Raw genomic sequence first — 24,760 nt, forward strand, 5'->3', positions numbered from 1 at the left:
AAAACCAAACAAATGCTCACATTAATATGAATGTTCATGTTTTTATTAAAATGTCAATGAAGATTTGAATTTAAATATACCCTCTGCAGTGTTTGCTGCCCAAGAACAGAAGCACTGTGCTAATATAGGAAAGGAAGAAAATGAAACTAACTAGTCTAATCTCAGTTTAAAATGATGAAATACTTCATGTAAACAAGCAGCATGAATGGTGACTAGTACTTTAGAATTTAAAAATACTTTGTTTTAATCATTTAAGATATTAGTAACAGATAAGGATATTTGTTTAAAACTAAAGCATATAAATTTATACTTGATGGTATTGCTGCAATATATTGAACATAAAACTCATTCTTAATGTATTTTTTTTTTAAATAGTTGTCCCTCACTAGTGCTTTCTTGCATTGGAAAGCTATAATACCTCCATCATCAAGGTAAATGAACATCTTTCACCTTCACAATGTAGTTTTCCAGTTTTGATGGATAAGAATTAATTATCTTAATTAATTAGCCTCTTACAGTTTGTATGGCAACTTCCACTTTCTCTGTGTGTATATACATATCTTCTTACTATATGTTTCATTCTATGCATCCGATGAAGTGGGCTGTAGCCCACGAAAGCTTATGCTCTAATAAATTTGTTAGTTTCTCAGGTGCCACAAGTACTCCTGTTCTTTTTGCGGATACAGACTAACACGGCTGCTACTCTGAAACCAAGAATTAGACGGCGATCAGGGTTTAAGTACATTGAAGGGGGAGGGTTTTTAAGTCTGAAATTGTTCCAAAACCTTACAGATGTGCAAGAACTGTTATGAACATTCCTGCTGTTTGCAGCAACTCCCAGCAATTATCCCAGGACTTTCCATTTCAGTAGCACTAAATTGCATAAGAAATCGCTATGAAAAGTAAGATTTGCTCAACGCTCCCAGCTCACCAGGAAGCGTAGCAGCATCTTCTTCTCACTCACAGCAGGTACAAAGGAGATAACAATTAGTGTAGAATTAATTTTAACTTTACATGATAGGCTAGGATGCCAATTTGAGGCTATAGAAACAATTCAAAAGAGTTTTGGTCCCTCTTGATCCCTGTGTGACACGTGAAGGATTTTTTCCATAATACACTAATCTTACTATGACAGCAAAAGGCAAACCTACAATAAAAATACAGCAAAGCAAATGGCCCCAATACTAGTTGGATGCTGCTGCCTCCTTCTGTTACTGGCAATGCTGAATCTATTGTCCTTCTCAACCACCTCCATCTGCTCCAAAACTGGAGTCAACACGTATGGGACATGCTTAGCAGCTGCAATAGCCAGATGCCAAATGCCGGAATGCATTGTTCCTACAACAAATTAGCCTACTAAGCTAACAGATTCTTCATGAAGCCTCTTGCTTGGTTTCATTGTGGGCTGTGCTTCAAGCTGTTGAGTTAACTCTGGGGCTGATATAGGGCTAGGTAAACCTACTTATAAACTTATTAGTCCTTCCTGACATCCTTGGTCTGTATTCCAGGTTGCATCTGTAAAATTTCATATCAGTTCTCCATAAACTTCAGTTCCTAGGAAGCCAATTCCCATCTGCACATGTTCTGTGAAAAACATGTCCATTGGACTAGATCCACCCAAATCCCAATGTGTTGCCCACTTGTACACCAAAATCCCAACAGGTATCACAAATCAGATTTCTAGCCTCCGGCAGCACCACAAAGTGTCAATTCTTAAACAGTTACCCTTTATTTAAGACTAGGATCAACATGTGTCAGTAGACTATCTAACCAATGTTCAAGGTTGGAATGCCTTGCCTCCAAAACAGACAGTTTCCACTGCCCTGCTTAAAATAATATGCCAAACAATCCCTGGTTTGTAAGACTATCATCAAGACTTGGTTCAACAAGGATAAGTGCAGAGTCCTGCACTTAGGAAGGAAGAATCCCATGCACTGCTACAGGCTGGGGACAGACTGGCTAAGCAGCAGTTCTGCAGAAAAGGACCTGGGAATTACAGTGGATGACAAGCTGTGGGGGGATTTGATAGCAGCCTTCAAATACCTGAAGGGGGGTTCCAAAGAGGATGGAGCTAGGCTATTCTCAGTGGTGGCAGATGACAGAACAAGCAGCAATGGTCTCAAGTTGCAGTGCGGGAGGTCTAGGTTGGATATTAGGAAACACTATTTCACTAGGAGGATGGTGAAGCACTGGAATGGGTTACCTAGGGAGGTGGTGGAATCTCTGTCCTTAGAGGTTTTTAAGGCCTGGCTTGACAAAGCCCTGGCTGGGATGATTTAGTTGGGGATTGGTCCTGCTTTGAGTAGGGGGGTTGGACTAGATGACCTCCTGAGGTCACTTCCAACCCTAATATTCTATGATTCCAAGATACATTAATCTATGGAGGTGGGAATGGGAATAAGTAAGTGTATTCACTTAACTTTCACATAATGCTAATTAACAAACTTAATTCTCTTTTATTAGCCCAACAAAAATGGTCATTTGCCCTGGACAAGAAAGGGAGTAAGATTTTGCCAGGTTAATTTATGCTACTGATTTTAACATCCAGAAATGTAGAGGCAAAAAGATTTGGTCTTCCTTCCTCACTTTATGGTAATGCTGGTGCATCTGCTGGGTCACTGGAATGTGACACTGTATAACTGAAAAGTATTAAATATCAAATATCTAGCAGGAATGCTTTAAGCCACTAAAATAAACTATCCCAAGCTGGCCAGCTCAGTGTGAACTTCTGTAAGACTATCAGTATTTGATGATATAAACCATCTATTCTTCCATTCTACAGGTGAACAAATCCCAGCAAATACCATTTGATATAGTAACACGGGCAGCTAATCTGCAAAGTGCCAAATTCTACTTCCATCCAGGTCAGGGGTCAATCTCCATCTTTGCCAATAGACAGTATGTTAATGCAGTTTGTTGATTTTTCAAAGGCACACAGTAAAATAAGCTACTGAGTTTAACTAATGAAATTTCCTATAGGAAGCACAGCAAATCTCTCAGAGTAAGCATCTGAGAGAAGACTAGCATAAACAAGAGCTATTACAATAAATTGATTTTAAAAAATGTACATAAAATCTAGAAATCAATCAACATAGCCAGCTGTAATAGAAACATTAAAAAAAACACAGCAGTATCCATCTGAAATCTCACCAACCAAATGTATTTACAAACACTTGTAGTTCTAAACAAAAAAATTATACTGTACAATCCACTTAACTATTAGATGTCAAAATAGCAGCTGCGTTAGTCTGTATTTGCAAAAAGAAAAGGAGTACTTGTGGCACCTTAGAAACTAACAAATTTAGGGGCACTGATTGCATCCGATGAAGTGAGCTGTAGCTCACGAAAGCTTATGCTCAAATAAATTTGTTACTCTCTAAGGTGCCACAAGTCCTCCTTTTCTTTTAACTATTGGATATAATTGTTTCTGGCTATTCACCTCAATTAAAGGTGTATGCCCTCAAACTCTTTTGCCTAAAAAAGTACATTCTGTTTTCTCTGGAGTACTGCTCTCATTGTTTCAATGTCACTGCATGCCAGCATATACACTCACCCACATTACAACTCTGTCCTTGGGAGTCAAGTCTTCCAGTATACCCCGAAGACACAACCATTTGCTCTGGCTCAGCTTTGCCATCAATATCTCGGTTGTAAACTCCCTGGACCCATATGAATTTGAGCAGCACTTTGTGCATTATCAATGTTAATTGGAGAGTCCCTGCCAAATATTTAAACCATAATCTCCTGGCAAGGGGAGGGGGGAAATGCCACCACCCCTTACACATGCCTATTTACTTGTTTTGAACCAAATACACTTGAAAATTAAAAGTCCTGCTGTAATTATAAGGAGGAGGAGGAGGTTTTATTTGTAAGTGAGCTAAAGCGTAGCCGTCACCTAACTGCTCTGTGCCTCAGTTTACCCTAGAGCGGGTATTGCAGGAGACACACGATCAGCGAGTTCAAGGTCAAGATGGTCTCTGAAGAATCTAGGCCAGTAGTTGTTGTTTAGCGGCAGAATAAGGCCAGGAAAAAAGAAAACCCCCGTTCTCACCCGGCCTGGCCAGAAGCCCGACTGCAGAAAGACTTCAGCTAAGAGATGAAAAACTGGAGAGTGCCCAACTCAAAGCCGCCCCCGGCCAGCACACCGGAGGGAACGAACTGGGGTGGGGGTGGGGGTGGGGGTGCTATTCACTGAAGTTAGGAGAAAAAGACAGTCCCCCCCCCCCGCGCGCGCGCACCCCACTGCCGCCCCCAAGGCAGGTTTCTGAGCAGAATTACCGCCACCTTTGCAGGGGGTCCGGTCAGAGCCCCGCAAAGCGCGGGCGGGGCCGAGTCCCCAGCCAGCCAGCGGGGGCCCCAGCCCGCGGACCCCCTAGCGCCCAAGCGTCCCCCGCCGCCGACCGGTCTCGGCCCCGCTGCTCCGCTCCGCGGACGGCCCCTCTCCTGCCCGGCCCGCGCACTCACGCGCCACTATCACCCTGCCGGCTCCCCGCCGGCGGCGGGCGCCTCGAGCTCTTCCCAGCTGCGCGCGCTGGCGCCGGCCGAGAGCCGCCCGCGGGGCAGGGCCCGTGGGGAGTCCGCCAATCCCGGGCTCCCCAGCCCAGCGGGGAGGGATCCGGCGCGCAGCAAGCTGGCTACGGGGGGGGGGGGGGGTGAACAGCAGCTCGGCTCCGTCCGCGCGTCAGGTCCCGGCCCCGCCCCCGGGGCCGCTGCCTCGGCAGCCTGGCGGGCTCCCGGCCAGGGCCCAAAAGGGTGGCAATGAGAAATCAACTTCCCTACCCGCGTGACTGAGGGCCACAAGGGGGTCTGGGCAGCCTCCTGTTACCTGCCCCCCATTTGACAGCGGGCTTACCGAGAAGCGGAGAGCGATGTAGCGCTAGGGAGGAAGCCAGCAGCCTCCGCCCTGAAGCCAGAACCCGCTTTCTTCCCCTCCGCTCTGATCCTTGCCCGTCAATGGGCAACAACTCCCGCACGGATTTTTCCCCTCCTGGCTGTGTTATCCTGGGGCGTGCACTATCGTTTGTTAAGAGCGGTAACAAGGGCCCTGAGGAATTTTTCCCCAATGAATTAAAATTAAGTTTCACTTAAGTTGCTGCCTGCCGTGCCACGTAGCTATACGTGCACACACCGGGGAGGCTGTGCTCAAAAACTGGTACACCAATCTCCCAGAAAAGCTGTACCCCAGTGTTCTGCTCTCATACTATTAGCATTGGACGCTTGCACCTCCAGCCTTTGATAAAGAAAAGGAGTACTTGTGGCACCTTAGAGACTAACAAATTTATTAGAGCATAAGCTTTCGTGAGCTACAGCTCACTTCATCGGATGCTACTCTGAAATCTGCAGCCTTTGATAGTTCACTAAATAAACTTCCAAAGATTCCGATTTTTTAAAGATAGGTCGGTGTTTCTGTGCTCAGCATTGCAATGCTTAACTGATTTAGACCTTTAAGACCCATTGATTGTTAAGGTGATTTTGACTCCTGAATCAGTTTAGTTATTGCTTGCTGAGCATAGCAAAACTACATTATTTTAAAAATCTGGGCGGTAGGACCTGTCGACAGGGGGAAGTTATTGCAAAGTAAGGTAAGGTATGAATTTAAAGTTCAATAGCTTTTCCACGCCAGCTCCTGGAGTGAATACTCTTATTTGTCACTAAGAGAGGCTGTTAATCCAGTGGGCTACACCTGTAGGTAAACAAGCCCTAATAAGGAATTTTTCCTCAGAAAATGAAGTTTCATCAAAAAATGGAAGCGAAATTTCTTGATTCCCTCTGATTTATGGGGCATCAAAAATAATAGTTGCTCCTTAAGCATACTAGAATATTACTGTACAGCACACATTGTTAGCAGACTGGGAGGGGTGGGTGGGGAAGAGATCACAGAGAGGAGGCAATACATCAGATACATATTACTACACCTCTGTGCCCGGGATCGTCAAATCTATCAGTTTTTCCATAACAACTCCCTAATTTCAGACGTTTCTAATGAAAGATTTGTCACAGGCCAGTTCATGATAATTAGCAGGCTCACATTTTTGGTGACACTACCTTGTTGGTCAAAGAGCACCTCACAACACTACTGCAAGGCAGGGCAATGCTATTATCCCTGTTTTACAGATAGGTAACTGAGGCACTAGATGACTTGACCAAGGTAACATGGGAAGTCTATGGCAGACCCAGGAATTGTTTGCTAGTCTCAGAGTCCCACGTTAGCATCTGAACTACCGGAGAGTCTTTCCTCACAGGTATTGATAAAGTCATCCTGTTTAATCCACTTGAGCGTGTTTGTAAATGGGTTTTGTTGCATAGTACATCAACAATACAAACTCTATTTAAAAAATCCTTAAAACCAACAACCACCATGTTAGTTTACTTAGAAAAGTAGCAACTGTGTATTGTTTGGATGGGGAAAACGTAAAGATAGTTAGGATGTAGGGGATATTCTCACACTGGTCAGAGTCAATTGTCAGTTCTTTAGTTGTGTACCTGGTGTAACTGAGATCTGAAGAGCCCCAGGGCAACCAGGCATGGCAAGACCTATAAACTGAACTTTACACTGGCATAATAGGCTTTCAGAGGGGGCTTCCCAGTATGGGTAGGCACACACCAGATCTGCTGGAGCTGGCACACTAAAAATAGCAGTGTCTGCAGTGACACAGGCTAGCCCCCTGAGTAAAACATACTCGGGGTTGGATGGGCTTTTACTGAGGCTGCCACCCACACTGCCATGGACACACTGCTATTTTTAGGTTTCAGAGTAGCAGCCGTGTTAGTCTGTATTCGCAAAAAGAAAAGGAGTACTTCTGGCACCTTAGAGACTAACAAATTTAGTAGAGCATAAGCTTTCGTGAGCTACAGCTCACGAAAGCTTATGCTCTAATAAGGCATCCGATGAAGTGAGCTGTAGCTCACGAAAGCTTATGCTCTAATAAATTTGTTAGTCTCTAAGGTGCCAGAAGTACTCCTTTTCTTCTTACTGCTATTTTTAGAGCACCAGCTGGAGCAGAGCTAGCACATATCTGTCTACCTGTGCTGGGAAGTACCCTCCCAAATGCTGAGAGATATAGTATGTCACATGAGTATCATAATGTAATTTGGCACTCTCTTGATTGTGTGTTAAAGGGATGCAGATAGTTTAATCATCACTTCACACTTTTGATTCCATTTTCCCCTACAGGCTGCTTCTAGGATTAGCATCTAGACTGCTTTCAGAGTAGCAGCCGTGTTAGTCTGTATTCGCAAAAAGAAAAGGAGTACTTGTGGCACCTTAGAGACTAACAAATTTATTAGAGCATAAGCTTTCGTGAGCTACAGCTCACTTCATCGGATGCATCTAGACTGCATCTGCATTAGAAATTTTTCCTTAAAATTTCCCACTATTGTTTCCAGCAGCCCTTTGTTGTCTACTCCTAACTAGAGCTGGCTTACATAACACTGACTGGCTATTGCCACTAGTGCTCCTACTGTTGTTCCAATTATGGAGCTAAACCTGTGGTAGTGCAATGGTGTAATATATCCACTGATGCTTTAAAAACTCCCAAACCCAACCTGGATCTATGCTGGTTATGTGATATGTATGTACCTTGTAACCGATACTTGTAATCCCCCATAACCCAAGCCCGATCCCAGCTGTAGAGTACCTTCCCTCTTAACTTGTGTAAATTTGATTTTAAACATTAACTTTAATAATTTTTTTAAATTTGTAAGAAAATGTCTAGGGCAGATAAGACCAAAGATTAGAGTGGGGAAGTTTCTATACTTTGTACAGTTGAGAGCATTTTGTGTACAATCATTTTGCGGTTTCCCCTTTTGTGAGGATTTTTCACATAGCAGCAGTGGAGACAAAATATTGTTTCAAAAAGGGAATGAAAAAAAAAAAAATTTGGTTGCAAGACTAGTACCTGAAATTGCTTTTCTATTTTAAGCAGTCTAGATTTCAAGTTCATACTGTCCTTTTAACATAACAGACTTCCAACATACTGTACTAACAGTCCACGCGTTAAGAGGCCACACATTACATATTGACACAATGCATCATAATGCTTCCCATAAAGCATAATTTTATGCTCATATATTAAGGAAGATCAAAGGGGCTATAGTACCAATAAGTCTATGTGGGAGAGGGTATAAATATACACACACAATTTCTAACAGATTGAAGTCACCAACCCAATACAGCTCAGCTGAGGGAATTCCGAACAGCCCAGGCACAAGTTTTCAAATATGCACCAACGTACTAGAGCTGGGCATGTCCTGATACCCTTCAGTCAATATTAAAGACACAAGTTAATGTGCCATGGAGATTATATTGGGTTCTATTTGAGGTGGTATTTGTAATTGCACTGGGATTGCAATACATACATTAAATGATAAATGTTTTGTCATTAAAAGAAAATTAGAAAGTAAAGTTAACATTACTATTTCAACCAATACAAGCTAGAAAACAGATGAGAGACAGTCTATGACTCTAGCTAGATCTTGTCAATATCTGTTCGGACATAAAAGTAAAAAAAGATCCTGAACAAAAACCAGTGTGTTGTTTTTCTAAGAGCTGCTCTAGAAATTATTGTGGGGAAGTTCTATGGCCTGTGTTATACAGGAGGTCAGACTAGGGATATGTCTACTTAAAACACTGCAGCGGTGCAGCTGCGCCAGTGTAGCACTTCAGCATAGACACTGCCTGCCCTACACCAATAGGAAAGCTTCTCCTGTTGGTGTAGGAAATCGACTTCCCTGAGAGGTGATTGCTAGGGCAACAGAAGAATTCTTCCACCGACCTAGTTCTAGTCTATGCCTGGGGTTAGGTCGGCACAAATATGTCTCTCATGGGCGTGGATTTTTCGTACTCCTGAGAGGTATAGTTTATACTGAAATAAATTCCTAGCATAGACCAGAGCTAGCTAATCACAGTGGTTTCTCTGGCCTTAAAATGAATGAATCTATAAATTTAGATACTATAATGTAGCAATTTCCTTGTTCTTGTCAATTTATAATTCCACGACGTGTTATATATTACATGGATTAAGCATATAGGATCTCTCAGGCATGTTTAAAATGAGTCACTAATAGTTGACACTACCCAGCTGTGTTCAGTTCAGGGCCAAGTGATTCTGTTTGCACCCACTGAGAATTAACTGCCACAACAAGTTCCACAATTTATTTGGCTGATGTAAGTAACATGCCAATGACCTCAGCTCTAGTTGGGTAGCTTCATATTCTGATATCAGTGCCCTGTTATATTATTCTAATATGACAGACATTACACTAACCGTTTACATCTGTTTCTTGGAGGAAATCTATTGCACAAAATGATTCAGCTGTCAAATTTCTCAAAATTTCTCAATTAAGATGTTAGTTTTAAATCAGATTTACTTCCTTCACTTTCCATCAGATATAGATAATCTTTCTACCATTGCAGAAATTCCAGATTTTGAGAGAGGCTATTTTACATGTCAATGACTTTGTTTCATTTGAACAGTCCCAGACAAGCTCTTGTTGATTTTCTCAGGGCATCTTGCACCTTTTTTGGAGCTTAGATACTGTTCATCGTCACAAACTAAAAGGTCTCAAGCTGTAAATTTCTAATTAAGAAAAGGATCTAAAAGGTGGTAGTGGAAAAATCTAAAACCCATCAGTTCAGTGAATGGTAGCATGATTAATTACAAATCTGGGGGAAATCAGAAGACTTGCATTCTATTCCCAGTTCTTATGAGTGACTTACATGTTCTTAGACAGGATTCCTTGGACTTTTGCAAGAGATAAACAAGATTTGGTCTCATGATTAAAACCCATTTTGGGTCCCATCTACACTGCCAGACTAAACCATATTTTGGGACTATTGTGTTATAATGAGGTCCACTGGCATAACAGATTTTATGGAATAGATAGTACCTTTCAAATTTTGCTTATGTGGACTTAGTCTAGACAAAAATAGTTTGTGGTCTGAAATATGCACACTCTGTTGAGCAATGCACTCATGTGCTAAAAACATTCTGAACTTTGTGACTGATCACAGATTTCTCTGCATTTGCTGTAGGTTGTTTTCAATGTACCCTTTAATTATATATTTTTAATAAACCAAAATGATTTAATTAACCAGCCTGATATGATATTTCCCTAATGTGGCTGATCTCAAACTTGTAAACATTTTCCTATTCTGTAATTGCAAAGGCCACATTTTTTTAAATTAAAAAAAATTAAAACTCTGTCCACATTGTTTCTGGAGCCAAGTTAAATCATACATTATGGTGCATTATAATAAAAATATTTGAACAACCTTTATGGATGCTTAGTTCCATAAGATACCGGATTATAATGTGGTTTGGCTTCAGAAGCATACCTTAGGTTACTATTCATACATTTTCCTTCAGATACACTTTAAATCATGGTTAGTTTGGTGGCTTTTGAATTGTTAAATATTATGAGTAGAAAGGGGAGACCCTCGAAAGGATGAGATGCTTTGATCATTCTTCAGGTTCAGATACTTATCCAAAGTCTATAAACCACTTCAGATTGCAAAACTGGGTTAGAAATTTCCCTAAAACAACGTCTTGTGATGTTTAGGCACTTCCAGTTTGGAACCTGAAGTGCACAGGGAAGACAAAAATGAAAGAATGAAGTAGTTAATCAATCAAATATACTTTTAAAACTTCAAATAAAAGTTCCTTTTGGGTTTGGTTTGATTTTTAAGTGAAGATTTTAAAAGCAAGGTCAAGCAAGTTTCTATCCAATCCATTTTGTCCAACCCCTAATTGTGATATCCTAATAAAGTTACAATTTAAGTGCTCCATTTGTTAAAATTGCATCTGGTTACCACATGGTAAAAGTGCCCCTCAAAACCTGGTATTTTAAGACTTGTAAGGAGCCAATTCTAATTTGAGTGGATCTGGCCTCTAAACTGGCAATTCTTTATGACAGAATAAAGCAACTGTATTATTATGCTCTTGATTCACTGAGCACATGTGCTAGAAAATGTATAAACCTGATTATATAAACCTGATTTAGGGTATCCAACAGAGATTAATTTAGAAATTGTTGCCAGTCAAGTAACAGACCCACCCATTTAATGTAAAAAGTACACACCCTTCACTGATTAAATTCTCATCTATGCACTGGGGTTAAGAAGACAGAATGTATTATTGTCAACTGGGGAGAACATCTGTAGACAGAGTTTCTATATAAAATAAATGCTCCATCTGTATGATCATACAATCTTTTTCCCACTCTAATTTTCCTTTGAACAACTGCCAGTATGTGATGCGACAGGAAGAAATGATAGCATTTTAGTACTATTTCAAAGAGTTAGTTTATTAGTAAACAATATTTACACTGATCTTGAATGCAAGCCTCATATTATATAGGTAATTGATCAAGAACAAGTAGGCAGAAGAGACTGTTAATATGGTAGGGCCTGGTCAAGTACCATGCAGCCATGACTGAATGGAGAAGGGCTTCAGAAGGCCTTTGAGGTCAGTTTTGAGTATGTAGATGCTGATCCTGCACTACGATGGAGGTGGATGGACCCATGCACCCACAAAGAGTCCCACTGAGGTAAATGAGACTGTGCCCCTGCACAGGGGTTTCATGTTGCAGCATCATAGGGCTTTTAGATTTTAAAGTTCCTTGAGACAGAGACTGTGTGTGTTCTACCATGTCAAGGCCCAATTGTACTAGATTTTGGAGGAGACCTTTAGGTGTCACCATAATTTATATAAATACATCAAAATCACCAAGCCCAGTTCCAGGGTGGCACGCTGTAGAGATACGCAGGACAGAAGCGTGAGACAGTAAGGAGATATTTCCCCACTTTCCTATGCTCCATAGTTCCCGATTCCACAGCCCATCCATTCCCACTACCGCAGAGTCATTCAGCTTTCATATTGCCACATCCCAATAACTCGAGTAACTCTCTGGTGCTGAACTTCCTCTCTTCCCGTTCATATCCATGGGTTATAGCCTTCTGCTTTCTCGCTGTCTTGCATCCAGTACAGAGCTATTGGACAGGAAGAGTCCAATACCACTGGATTGGGGATACTTTCACAAATCACCTCTGCTGAATGCCTGACACTGGTGAGATTCTGGTGCTGGATGGCACAAGTAAACACCCTTAGTACTTTGCAAATATTAAGGACACACCATCCCCTTTTCAATCCAAAACTCTGTCATCTGCTTATTGTAGCCAATACATGTAGAGATTTTATACACGGTATCTCCAAATCAGAGGCATTCCGGGTTGCTGGGACTTCTAGATTTACCCAAATATGGTGAAAGATACTTCAGCAAGTCATCTTGGAGCAGCTCACTTAAAACAAATTCACGAGCTGTTTCATGAACAAAATTAACCTTTTCATAAATGGAAATGAACTTTTTCCCGTCCCTTATACTTAACCAAAATCATAGAAATTGCTCTGAAAGTTATTCAAGCTACTTCAGACAGGCACTGATCCTGTCAGTGGAGTCACATCTCATTAAAACCAACCCACTGCATATTTTAACTCCGATGTCATTGGAATATTTCCCATGTAAACATGAATCTACCAGAGATCCCACAGATCACCTCTCCCTGATTGTCTCACCCCCACCCCCAAATAAAGAACTGAGTAAAGGAATGTCCTGAGCTCTAATTCTGGAAACAAAGCCAACTTCATTTCAGCTGTGATTAACTTCTGTGATCATTTTTAGTGAAGGGTGTTCTGCATAGAAGTACTGTTTCACCATAATACTTTATGCTCTATAACATACAAACTACTAGATAAAACATTCATAATCACACAGAAGTAGCATCATTGTCTCAAAAGCAGAGGCCCTGAGGTTTATTTTAAACAGTCCACTGGGATCCTCAGACCCCACCCCCACACTGGCTCCTCCTGAGTCATGGGGATATTTCCTTTGGTTACAGATTGGAGGGGACTCTCTTTCCGATCAGTCTGTACCACCTCAGAGGGGGTTATGTTCTCTTCCCACCCCTACAGCATATTCTATGATTCCTCTGCAGCCCTCCTGAAACATCATTTCAAGGAAAACCCGATCTGGAATCCGAAAACCTCCCCACCACATGGCAGCAAAATATGCTGCCAATGCCACTTGCCCACCTAGGTGACTACCCCATCACATTTTTTAAAATCATTCCAATTGTTTTGGCACACTTTTTTGTTTAAGAGATAAAATTAATGGCTTTTGCTTTTGGCAACACACATATTTAAAGGTATCATATAGGAACTACAAAGCACTACATTGATGGAACATGAAGTTTTCCTCTGAGCACCCAAAAGGCAGGAAGTGCCACAGCTAAGACTGAACACATTTCTAATCGTCTCTTTATTACCATAGTTAAATACTGTTCACCACATACTACACTGTATTTTTCTGCCACCTAAGACACACATTCAGCATTGCATGTTGCCAGGGTTCCCTTTTGTGTACGTCAGATAGAAAGGATATGTTCAAAAAGCAAGCTGGACATTGTGTGGCCAACAAATATCCAGAGTTGTTATCGTTAATGTTGAAAGAAAGTTTGGAATGGGAGATAAACTCTCATGCCTCAGGGCTTAAGCCAATCTCTAATTATCACAGAATAGGCTGAGCCTTTAATGTAAGCATATTCCTACTGCAGGATTTCTTGCACTTTCTTCTAAGGCATGTGGTGCTGGCCAATATCAGAGCCAGGATACTGGAGCGGGTGGATCATAGAAATTGTCATACTGGAATCCGACCTATGTTCCTATCTACATGAAGGAACTCTGGACTTACTCTGGATCACACAGCAAGTAAGTGTTAAATTTGAAATCTATATCTAATGAACTAGAGTATTCCTGAACACCCGGAAAGGAAGTCAATTGGTCAGTTTTTCCATTTGTGAAATGCAGCTAACACCTTGAACTTGAATAGTATTTTTTCATCTCATCTCAAAGCACTTTGTAAAGGGAGCTACTCATGCATATCCACCTTCACGGATATGGCAGCTGGGGTACAGAGAGACTAAATGAGTTTTGGCAGACTCAGGAGTAGAATCCAAATCTCTTGGCTCCAGGGTCAGTGTTTAACCCATGATGCCACAGTGCCTCCTCCTAGCCAAGTCCTTCAGGGTATGTCTACCCTGCAACTAAACACATGCAACTGGCCCATGTCATCTGACTGGGGCTCAGGGCTGTAAAATTGTGGTGTAGACGTTCAAGCTTGTGCTGAAGCTTGAGCTCTGGGATCCTCCCCTACCTCCCCGACCACAGGGTCCCAGAGCCCCAGATCCAGCCCAAGCCCAAACACGGGCCAGCTGTGGGTGTTTAATTGCAAGGTAGACATACCCTTTGAGCGTCTGTTTTTAGTGGCACCCTCTGAAAAATTTAGAGCTTTTTCATCCAGCAAACTCAAAGTGATCTATGGAGGTAGGTTTGCAATACTTCAATTTGCAGAATGCCTAACTAAGCACACGTGTTTAAAGCCATTTGCCTGAGAGGCACTTCCATCTAGAAAATAAGCCTCTGGGTCTACCGCATCAGCGACCTACACTCTGTTCTCAGCTCTGCACTGAGAGAGAGAGAGTCAGTCAGTCACGCTACATGCACTTGAACAGCTCAGCCTTCCTGTCTTCCCCCTCTCAAGCTTTCCAAGAATCATCATTTTAGGACAGACTCCAGCTTTTGCAGTGAAATTTTCCAGGCTTTATCATTTCACAGATTGATGAAGTTCTCAAATTTAAGTTTGCAACCTCAGCTATTACCAGGTCTCCACTGTAACAGTTCATTGAACTAGTTTCCTTGTAAAGGTTAATTGGTGAACATGGGTGTATTTTAATGTCTATTGCTATGCATGTCAATTCACACTAAAAAACTGCTGTAGTGAAATCATGTTTTTTGTTTCTTGGGACAATGTCACTATGGGTGCCCCAAGCCTGATAAGCCTCTTCAATACTCACTTCAATAGAGTCTCACTCTAGTGAGAAGGGAGGGTCTTGTGGTTAAGGCAATTGTCAAACTCAGGAGAACTGGGTTCAGAAGCCAGATGTGCCTCAGACCTCAGTGTGACTTTAAGGTGGTCACGTAATGTGCTTCAAGTCCCCATCTGGGAAAAGTGGACAATCTTTATTCTCCCATCCTTTGTCTGTCTTATTGTTTAGAGAAGGGATGCATTATTTACACTGTATTTACTATGTTTCTATGTAGAGTGTCTCGCACAATGGGGCCCAGATCTTAGGGCTAGTCTACCCTGGCAGCGCTTTAATGTGGCTTGTGTAGTCATGGCTGAGCGCTGGGAGAGAGCTCTCTAAAGCGCTCTAAAAAAAAAACCAGCTCGACGAGAGGTGTAGCTAACAGCGCTGGGAGTGCAGCTCCCAGCACTGGGGCACTGTCTACACTGGTGCTTTACAGCGCTGAAACTTGCTGCGCTCAGGGGGAGTGTTTTTTCAGACCCCTGAGCGAGAAAGTTGCAGCACTATAAAGTGCCAGTGTAGAGAAGCCCTTAGACTCTGTTGTAATACAAAAGACCAAGTAGAATAACAGAATTGGAATCTGAACATTGCAAAGCACTAAAGCAGTTCAGACTTTTTCCTATATGAGGAGACATAAGAGTTTTATTCCACTAGAGTTCACATTGAGTTAATTCAACTCAGTGCAGAGGGCCTATGCAATGCTCTCTAATGCATCATGTAAGATGCATACTAGCAGCTTAAGCAGGTCTTAAATGGTCAACCTTTTATAAGTCCCTTAGCAGTTTGGTGAATTTTACCCCAAAAGGCTATTCCATTGTATGCTTACATGATTATGCATTAGATACTTTAAGACTGGAGTATTTGCCTTTGTCTGTTACATAGCTATGCAACAATTAACATTTATAGAAATGAGAAAAGCCACTTGCTAAGATCACAACTTTGGTACTCAGTTTCTGGGTCTAACTCACTGGAATGAACTATATTGAATCCTTTGATTACATTCCTTTATTATTTACAATTCCTAATGCCTTCAAGTAAAAGTGTTATTTGTTTTGGATGAAACATTTTGTTTATGTAGGGCAAATTAAGGCCCCTGTTTAACATTGTGAAATCTTACGAGTTTTGACATACTGATAGCTAAGTATGAATCAGTTCTTTGTTTCAGTAGTTAATACAAAAGCTGGCTCCAGATGCCTCACTGTGAAGACAAATAGTCTACACGTACCCAGTCTCCACTCCAAGGCCCAGAATAGTTAGGATGTGCAGGCAGACAGGACTACTACTAGAGTCAACACTAGATACTCAAACGTGCACACTCCCCCACCTAACAGAGTAAGGTATATTCACACTTGGTAATATAGTTCAAATATAAGACTCTTTACAGAAGAAGAAATCACATTAATGCTTATGCACGGTCAGTTTGATCTCACCCTAAGCAACAGCATTACCAGGGAAGCATGTTAATTTCATCTCATTTTGAGAGAGAGAGAGAGAGAGAACAAATGTGCTTCCTGTGCCCAGAACTGGTCACATTATTTTGCACTGTAGTAACTGCAGCCTGGTAGTTTTGAACCATGTCCTCAGGTCATAGGTGCTTTCCCTCCTTATGGAAAATGCATCTTTAAAAAAATATAAACGTTTATGATATTCTCATGAAGAATTGCTGCAGGGTTGATTTCTCTCTTTCTAGTTTTCAGTGAGGAGTAGCAGATAACTAATCCTCCAGGGTAGCACAGGGAGGGAACTGTGACTCTTAGTCACCTTTTCCTGTTTGTTTCCCTCATTTGCTCCAATAAGAAGTAATCAGTGACGGTCCATACCAGTAAATGGGGACAGTCTACAGTTTGATTGATTCATCAAAAGCCTCCTAAACCATAGAAAGCAATGACTAATTACACTGCTATCTGATCTAGCTAATATGTAGCCGCTGCACCCTCCCACTTACAAACACCTTTCATCTTAATTAATTAGCCTCTTACAGTTTGTATGGCAACTTCCACCTTCTCTGTATGTGTGCATCTATCTATCTTCTTACTATATGTTCCATTCTGTGCATCTGAGGAAGTGGGCTGTAGCACACGAAAGCTTATGCTCTAATAAATTTGTTAGTCTCTAAGGTGCCACAAGTACTCGTGTTCTTTTTGCAGATACAGACTAACACGGCTGCTACTCTGAAACCATTCAGAAAGAGGGGAAGGGGAAATATATTGCACAAAAATATATTAAAATTTGAAATAAAATATTGCTCCGAGTGTAAAAAATAAGTTAACAGCCCTGAATTGACTTATGCACTAGTCTTCACTGGCTAGTAGAGAGCCCCAAAGACTGGTCTAGTCAACTGGCCTTTCACACACAGTCAGCTTGCCATATGTACTTAGTGTATCATAAAACTGGTGTGGGCTTTTTTAGATGTTACTTCTTCCCAGGGCTTGACTTTCAGGACCAAATGATCAAAGGGCCTCTGAAAACACCTCATGGTTCTTGCAGACACCTCTCTCTTGGCAGTCTGCCATGGCCAAAAGGGGGACAAAGACCCAAATGGAGAGGGGGGGGTGGAAAAAAATTATTCAAGCTGAAAAACAAACTGCTGTAGGATTACTTCCTTCTGGGTAAATAACTCCCCTTTTGTAACCTCTGCTGCATGATTCTGCACCTTTGAGGTAAATTGTTTTCAACAATAAAAGTTAAGGTACACCCATTGTTTTCTGTGTAGGACGTATATAACTTTAATAGCAATAATATCTAAAATAGCAATAATAGCCCTCAAAATTAGATTAGCTGACAGGTATTCTGTAGACATCATACAAGGTAATAAGAATCATTTGAATACATTTCCTTGTTTCATGGCCACTTTAAACACTACAGCTCCAATTTTGCAACCATGAATAAGCATCTGTTTTAGTCTTTCCGAATATAAAATGTCCTGTGCCAAACAAAATTAGAAAGTAAAGAGTTACAGATTGAAATACATGACCTTAGCAGAACCTGCAGTAATATCTTGAGTTTCGTCGTACCCACCCCATCATGATGCAACTCCATCACAATGCAATTTGGGGGTGGTGGGGAGGAGGAGGAGGAGGAAGAGGGGAAGGAGTATAGAAAGCATAGGAGAGCTAAAGGAGGATAAGAATTGGTCATCAGAGTTGGCCAAGAAGCTGAATTTCCATTCTGAGAAATTTTTGGCATTTTCAGTTCAACACCACAAAAAAACACAACAACAACAACCCAAAAACCTCAAAATTTTCATGGAACTGAAATTCAACAATGTTTGATATTTGTGTTTCCAAAATGAAATGTATGTGCCCCAGAAGCCAGCCTGGCAGGCTGCCTAGCTCTCTGGGCTTCCAGGTTAGCAAGTCAAACAGGTAGCCCAGGGAACTGGGCAGCCCAGGAAGCCTGCCAGTCTGCTTGGTTTCCATCAGAACTGTCAATATAAAAGAGACATTCCCACAGAACATTTTGTTTCCATTGAATCAGCATTTTCCAACAGAAAACAAGTGTTCTGTATGAAAATTTTCAACCAGCCATAGCAGTAACCTAAGTCAAGGTAACAAAATGAATGCAGTAATGCACCCAAAGATGGGTCAGAACCAGAACCCAGATCCAAATACCTCCTAATTGCAGGAAAGCACCACAATATATACATTTTACATTTCAGGACTAACTCTGAACAAAACAAAATAAAAAAAATCAAACTTAACATTTTAACCTTTGTATCAATGGAAATGTGTAGAATGTGTGGAAACTGGTGCACTTTGGTACAAAAAGAAGCTTGTATATCCTATTAACCATGTGGTGACCCTGCAAACAGGCATAATTTTACCCACATGTATAGTTCATGCTTAAGAGTTTGCAGGATCGAGACCTATGCTATATTCTTCTCATCCCAGTACTTATCCGTGCAACCCTTCACTAAACACCTAAGTATCTTCAAAAAGAAAAGGAGTACTTGTGGCATCTTAGAGACTAACAAATTTATTTGAGCATAAGCTTTCGTGAGCTACAGCTCACTTCATTGGATGCATTCGATGAAGTGACCTGTAGCTCATGAAACCTTATGCTCAAATAAATTTGTTAGTCTCTAAGGTGCCAAAAGTACTCCTTTTCTTTTTGCAAATACAGACTAACACGGCTGCTACTCTGAAACCTAAGTATCTTCATATATGCACATGTATAGGGTATGCACAGCCTCCCAAAAGAAAGAAGGGGGGAAGTATTCTTCAATCCTGCTCAGTCCCACTGCTGTGAGCAAAAGCTTTTGAGCTAACACTTGCTTGTTTTTACTCACATTGTACTTCCCTCTCAGCTGACATTGATAATGGAGCACTTTTTCCAGACTTTATATTCAGATTTCAATCCTGAGACACATTCAGATGTGAGTAACTTTACTCACTTGAGTAGTTCCACCAATCTCAGTATTTGCATGATTGGGGGTCACATTCTTTGCTGTATAAGAGGTTTTTAAAACTAAGTAATTTTTCCTGCTTCTGAGGAACAGACAGCTCTCATGCATACAAGGAGCCAAGCAGCCTCTTCAGATGTCAATTAAGAGACAGCTGTCTCTGGATGTTATCACATGACCAGCTCGGAATGCAGCCAAGATGTCCAAGTCCATTGGAATGACATCGTAACAAGGCATCTATGCAAAGGGACGGACGGACCCAAAATCTGAAGAGTTCCAAACACTTCAGCAGCAGAGTTTGGGAAATGAAGAAACAGTTGTAGGGCTGGGAAACAATATATTTTAATGCTTATTTTCAAGAGGGTCAGAAAGACAAAAACAACAAAAAAAAAACCCAAAACCCACAACCCATTTACTCTTGTTTAATATCACCTTACTCCACAAGGGATATCATTGACCTCAGTGGGTCTAGAGCTATTATTACTGTTACTACTACTCCTTGTGGAGTAAGGTGCCATTAAATGTGAGTAGAGGCTTGTCTACAGTTAAAATGCTACAGGCACAGCTTCATTGTTATAGCACTTCAGTGTAGACACTACCTATGCTGACAGGAGGGGTTCTCCCATCAGCATAGGTAATCCACCTCCCTGAGAGGTGGTAGCTAGGCTGACCAAAGAATTCTTCTGTTGACTTAGCACTGCCTACATTGGGGGTTAGGTTGGCTTAACTATGCTGCTCAGGAGTGTAGATTTTTCACACCTAAGTGATGCAGTTAAGCCAACTTAATTTTTCAGTGTAGACCAGGCCTAAGTTTATAATAATCTCTCTCTATCTGTCAAACCTGCAAGATCAGCAAGGGATTTCTTTCCCCTTATCTCCAAATTTAAAAGTTTTTCTTTCTTCCAAAAATGTCCCCATTATGCCCCCTTTCATTCAAACGATCTGAATTTATTGGTAGAAAAAAAAACAAGGATGGGGTAACTTACATGTGACAGCTGCTCTTTGCCATCACATGCTGCTGTTTATGCAATACTGTGAAGGCAGCATTAAAGAACATGAATTCCAGCTGTTTCCCTCTTGCCTAGCCACATTTTTATTTATAAGACCATGTCTATATATAATCACGCCCTGTATTCGTTTTGGAAATAAATTACTCAACAGCATCCCATTAAATAGTCCTCCAAATAGTAACTTTGATTCCTCCTCTTGCAATAGTGGATGAAAACCTCTAACTGCAACTGGATTGCTGAATTATTTGGAACTAAGTGCAGTATTTGTGGTGACACTCTCTATTACAGCCCATCCTACTCACAGGCATTCAGCAAGGAAGGAACACACTCACTGAATAGTCTCACTTGTACCAATTAACGGAATAATTATTTATTGTTGGAATTACAGGAGCACCTACTTATCCTAACTAATGATCAAAGCCTCACTCTAGCAGACAAAGTGAAGAAGACAGTCCTTGCCCCAGAGGTCTCACAACCTACATGGTCAGACTACACACAAGAGGAAAAAAAGAGTAATAGGGTGTGGGAGAATGGGAGGCTGAGTGAACAAGGTGGAACAGGAAAGCAAAAGTCACAGCTCATTATTTGCCTAACCAATGCCAGCCAGGAATGAAGGTGAGTGTACGAAAATGGATTAAAAATCTTAGTAATGTATTACTGAGCCAATTAGCTCTCTCCAGAAGAGAGAGGTGGAAGATGGGGGAAAGAGACTTCTTAACAGTCAAAAGTAGTTCTTTAAATGAATTTAGGATACACTGAACTACTTATCTTATTAGCACCTAAACTAATCATATCATTTTTGGGCAGAGCAATATTAAAAAGATCATATTAATACTTTCAGTCTTTTCATGCCAAAATGTCTTAAAGGAATAGAGGGAAGCTGAACAGGAAATTCAGATCATGATATATGTTCTCTGTAGATGTGTGGTCAGGCAAATTACTGCTCATTTGTGATAACCTAAACAATAATTTGATACCAACAAAATTCTCAGGGTACAATTGCATTAGACACTTACTATTTGGCTGGTTGGAAATCTTCCATAAAAGTTTGGCAGCACAGTGGGGCTAAGGCAGGCTCCCTACCTGCACTGGCTCCATGCCGCTCCCAGCAGTAGCTCCTAGGAGGAGGCGCGGCCAGAGGGTCTCTGCACACTGCCCCCGCCCTGAGCGCCAACTCTGCAGCTCGCGTTGGCTGGGAATGGGGAACTGCGGCCAATAGGAGTTGCGGGGGTGGTGCTTGCAGGCAGGGGAGCGCACAGAGCCACCTGGCCGCCTAGCAGCCACTGCCAAACATGCTGCCGCTTCCAGGAGCCACCCGAGGTAAGTGCCGCCTGGGAGGAGCCTATACCCCAAACCTCTGCCCAGCCCTGAGCCCCCTCCCACACTCAAAGTCCCTCCTGGAGCCTTCACCCTGAACCCCATCCCACACCCTAACCCCCTGCCCCAGGCTCAGCCCTGAGCCCCATCCTACACTCTGAATCCCTTGGCCCCAGCCCAGAGTCCGCACCCCATCCCACACCCCAATCCTCTGCCTTAGCCTGGTGAAAGTGAGTGCGGGTTGGGGAGAGCGAGTGACGGATGGAGGGGGGCTGCAGTAAATGGGGCGATGGGGCCTTGGAAAAGGGATGAGGCAGTTGTAAGAAAGATCTCAGTTAAAAAAAAAACAAAAAAAAACAAAAAACCCCCCACAACAGACATTTCTTGCCTTCAATTAAGGGCTAAGAAGCTCACAAGATTCATCTTAGTAACCCCAAAAGACCCCTCCAGTAAAACCAGGGAAGACTAGACTTGACATTTTGGATATCCAACTTTCCCTCATCACAGAGGCAAAAAAGGGCCCTAACCTTGAAACACTGCAGACTTCTAGTGGAAACTAGCCTTACACATTCATCACAAGTAGAAATATGTAAATTTAGTCTATGAGGAGAAATTCTGCAAAAACCCAATAAAAGTTAGAGACCCTGAAATTCTGGGATTAAAACTTTTAGCACATTTGATTTTCCATTTGCTTTGCTGGCAGTCTTCAACCAAAATGACAGACTAAGAAATATAACTCCAACAGTCACTTTAATGTCAATATGCAGCAGAGGGGGCTATGGCAACAAGGGGCAGGGAGTTCAGGGAAAAGCAACACAATTAAGGGGCTGGAGGAATTGACTTGTTAGGAAATATTAAGAGCAAAATACATTTAGTGTGGCAAAAGACAACTAAAGTTGAACAAACAACTACGGTTGGGTAAAATTTTCCATCAATTTTTTTTAAATAGAAAATTAGGTTTTTGACTAAATGAATATTTTTGTGGAAAGCGTCTGCTTTCCTTGAACATTTTTGATTTTTCATTCAAAAACTGAAAAAACTAAAATTCAGTTTTCAGTTGCTGACAATTTTCAATTTTTGGAATTTGGATGAAAGCGCAAAGTTTTCTACCAAAATATCCTCTATTTTCCCCATCCACTCTAATGATAACCATCTACATCTGTCTATTGAGAGGGACAGAAGGGAGTAAGCTCCAGAGAAAAAGAAATGATTTAGCTTAATGCAAAAGATTTTAACTAAGTCCTGGGATGAAATTAAGAAATGGATGATTTAGGCTGAATGTCAGGAAAAGCTTCTTGACAGAAATCTGTTAGATTGCTAAATAATTTCCTCACGGATAGTGGATGAAACCTTATCACCTGGGACATTTAAAGCAAGACTGGGCAAAGCATTAAATACATTGACGGGAACAAATGTGTATGGTCAGAAAAGAGGACTGGATGACCAAAGATGCCATCTCTAATAAGGATAAGTTTAATACAATTAAAGCTTTGAAACTGCTTAACAGCAGGAAAATGATAATATAAAAAAGATCATCAGATACAGTAATGGAGGTTCAGAGAGCAACTGTGAGAAAGTAGAGAGGCTACTTTTGGAAGTGATTCTCTTACCAGAAGCTGAGGACAATGTAAACTTTCTAGGGACTCCAGGATTTTATAGTTACTCAGAAAAGTTAGGAGTTAGAAAACCGAGGCACAGAGGAAGTTAAAGTTAACACACTGAAAATAGGAGTCCCCTAAAGGTATTGGGGAACAAATGAGTTCCCCGAAACATGGGGAACAAGAGGACCCAGACAATTATAGACCACTCAGCCTAACGTTGATACCTGGTAAGATACTGGAACACATTAAAACATTGATTTGTAAGCATGAAACTGATCACTAGATTGATTATTCAATCTATAATAATAAATTGAAGTGATTAATAAATAAATCTAGTGATTTATTATTCAAATATTGCTCGGGCATGCAGGAGTGAAGTCAGGAAGGCCAAATCACAACCTGGAGGTGCAGCTAGCAAGAGATGTTAAGAGTAACAAGAAGGGTTTCTTCAAGTATGTTAGTAACAAGAAGAAAGTCAAGGAAAGCACGGGTCCTATACTGAATGAGGGAGGCAACCTAGTGACAGAGGATGTAGAAAAAGCTAAAGTACTCAATGCTTTTTTTGCCTCTGTCTTCACGAACAAGGTCAGCTCCCAGACTGCTGCACTGGGCAGCACAGCATGGGGAGGAGGTGACCAACCCTTTGTGAAGAAAGAAGTGGTTTGGGACTATTTAGAAAAGCTGGACTAGCACAAGTCCATGGGGCCAGATGCGCTGCATCCGAGAGTGCTATAGGAGTTCGCTGATGTGATTGCAGAGCCATTGGCCATTATTTCTGAAAACTCTTGGCGATCAGGGGAGGTCCAGGATGACTGGAAAAAGGCTAATGTAGTGCCCATCTTTAAAAAAGGGAATGAGGAGGATCCTGGCAACTACAGGCCAGTCAGCCTCCCCTCAATTCCTGGAAACATCATGGCGCAGGTTCTCAAGGAATCAATTCTGAAGCACTTAGAGGAGAGGAAAGTGATCAGGAACAGTCAGCATGGATTCACCAAGGGCAAGTCATGCCTGACTAATCTAATTGCCTTCTACGATGAGATAACTGGCTCTGTGGATAAGGGGAAAGCAGTGGACACGTTGTTCCTTGACTTTAGCAAAGCTTTTGATACGGTCTCCCACAGTATTCTTGCCAGCAAGTTAAAGAAGTATGGGCTGGATGAATGGATGATAAGGTGGATAGAAAGCTGGCTAGATTATCGGGCTCAATGGGTAGTGATCAATGGCTCCATGTCTAGTTAGCAGCCAGTATCAAGTGGAGTGCCCCAAGGATCGGTCCTCGGGCCAGTTTTGTTCAATATCTTCATTAATGATCTGGAGGATGGATTGCACCCTCAGCAAGTTTGCAGATGACACTAAACTGGGAGGAGAGGTAGATACGCTGGAGGATAGGGATAGGATATTAGAGGGACCTAGACAAATTAGAGGGTTGGGCCAAAAGAAATCTGATGAGGTTCAACAAGGACAAGTGCAGAGTCCTGCACTTAGGATGGAAGAATCCCATGCACCGTTA

General features: G+C 41.7%; 1 protein-coding gene across 10 annotated transcripts in view; it reads right to left on the minus strand.

Moving 5' to 3' along the window:
• LOC119859806 (rho GTPase-activating protein 7-like) overlaps positions 1 to 24,760 on the minus strand; it is a 114,848-nt gene that overhangs the window by 30,656 nt on the left and 59,432 nt on the right. For 2 of the 10 annotated variants that reach the window (XM_043491006.1, XM_038412481.2), the window contains exon 1: positions 3,554 to 3,770. The exons of 4 other annotated variants lie outside the window; for them this stretch is intronic. In XM_043491006.1, coding sequence (XP_043346941.1) covers positions 3,554 to 3,695 — 142 coding nt within the window. In that variant the 5' untranslated portion in view covers positions 3,696 to 3,770. Of the gene's footprint in view, positions 1 to 3,553; positions 4,116 to 4,284; positions 4,420 to 24,760 lie in introns of those variants that run through there. 4 more of the 10 variants (XR_005294352.2, XM_038412486.2, XM_038412479.2 and 1 more) reach the window with 4 other exon arrangements.

This window comes from Dermochelys coriacea, chromosome 8 (genome assembly GCF_009764565.3).
Source record: "Dermochelys coriacea isolate rDerCor1 chromosome 8, rDerCor1.pri.v4, whole genome shotgun sequence".
Lineage (NCBI taxonomy): Eukaryota > Metazoa > Chordata > Testudines > Dermochelyidae > Dermochelys > Dermochelys coriacea.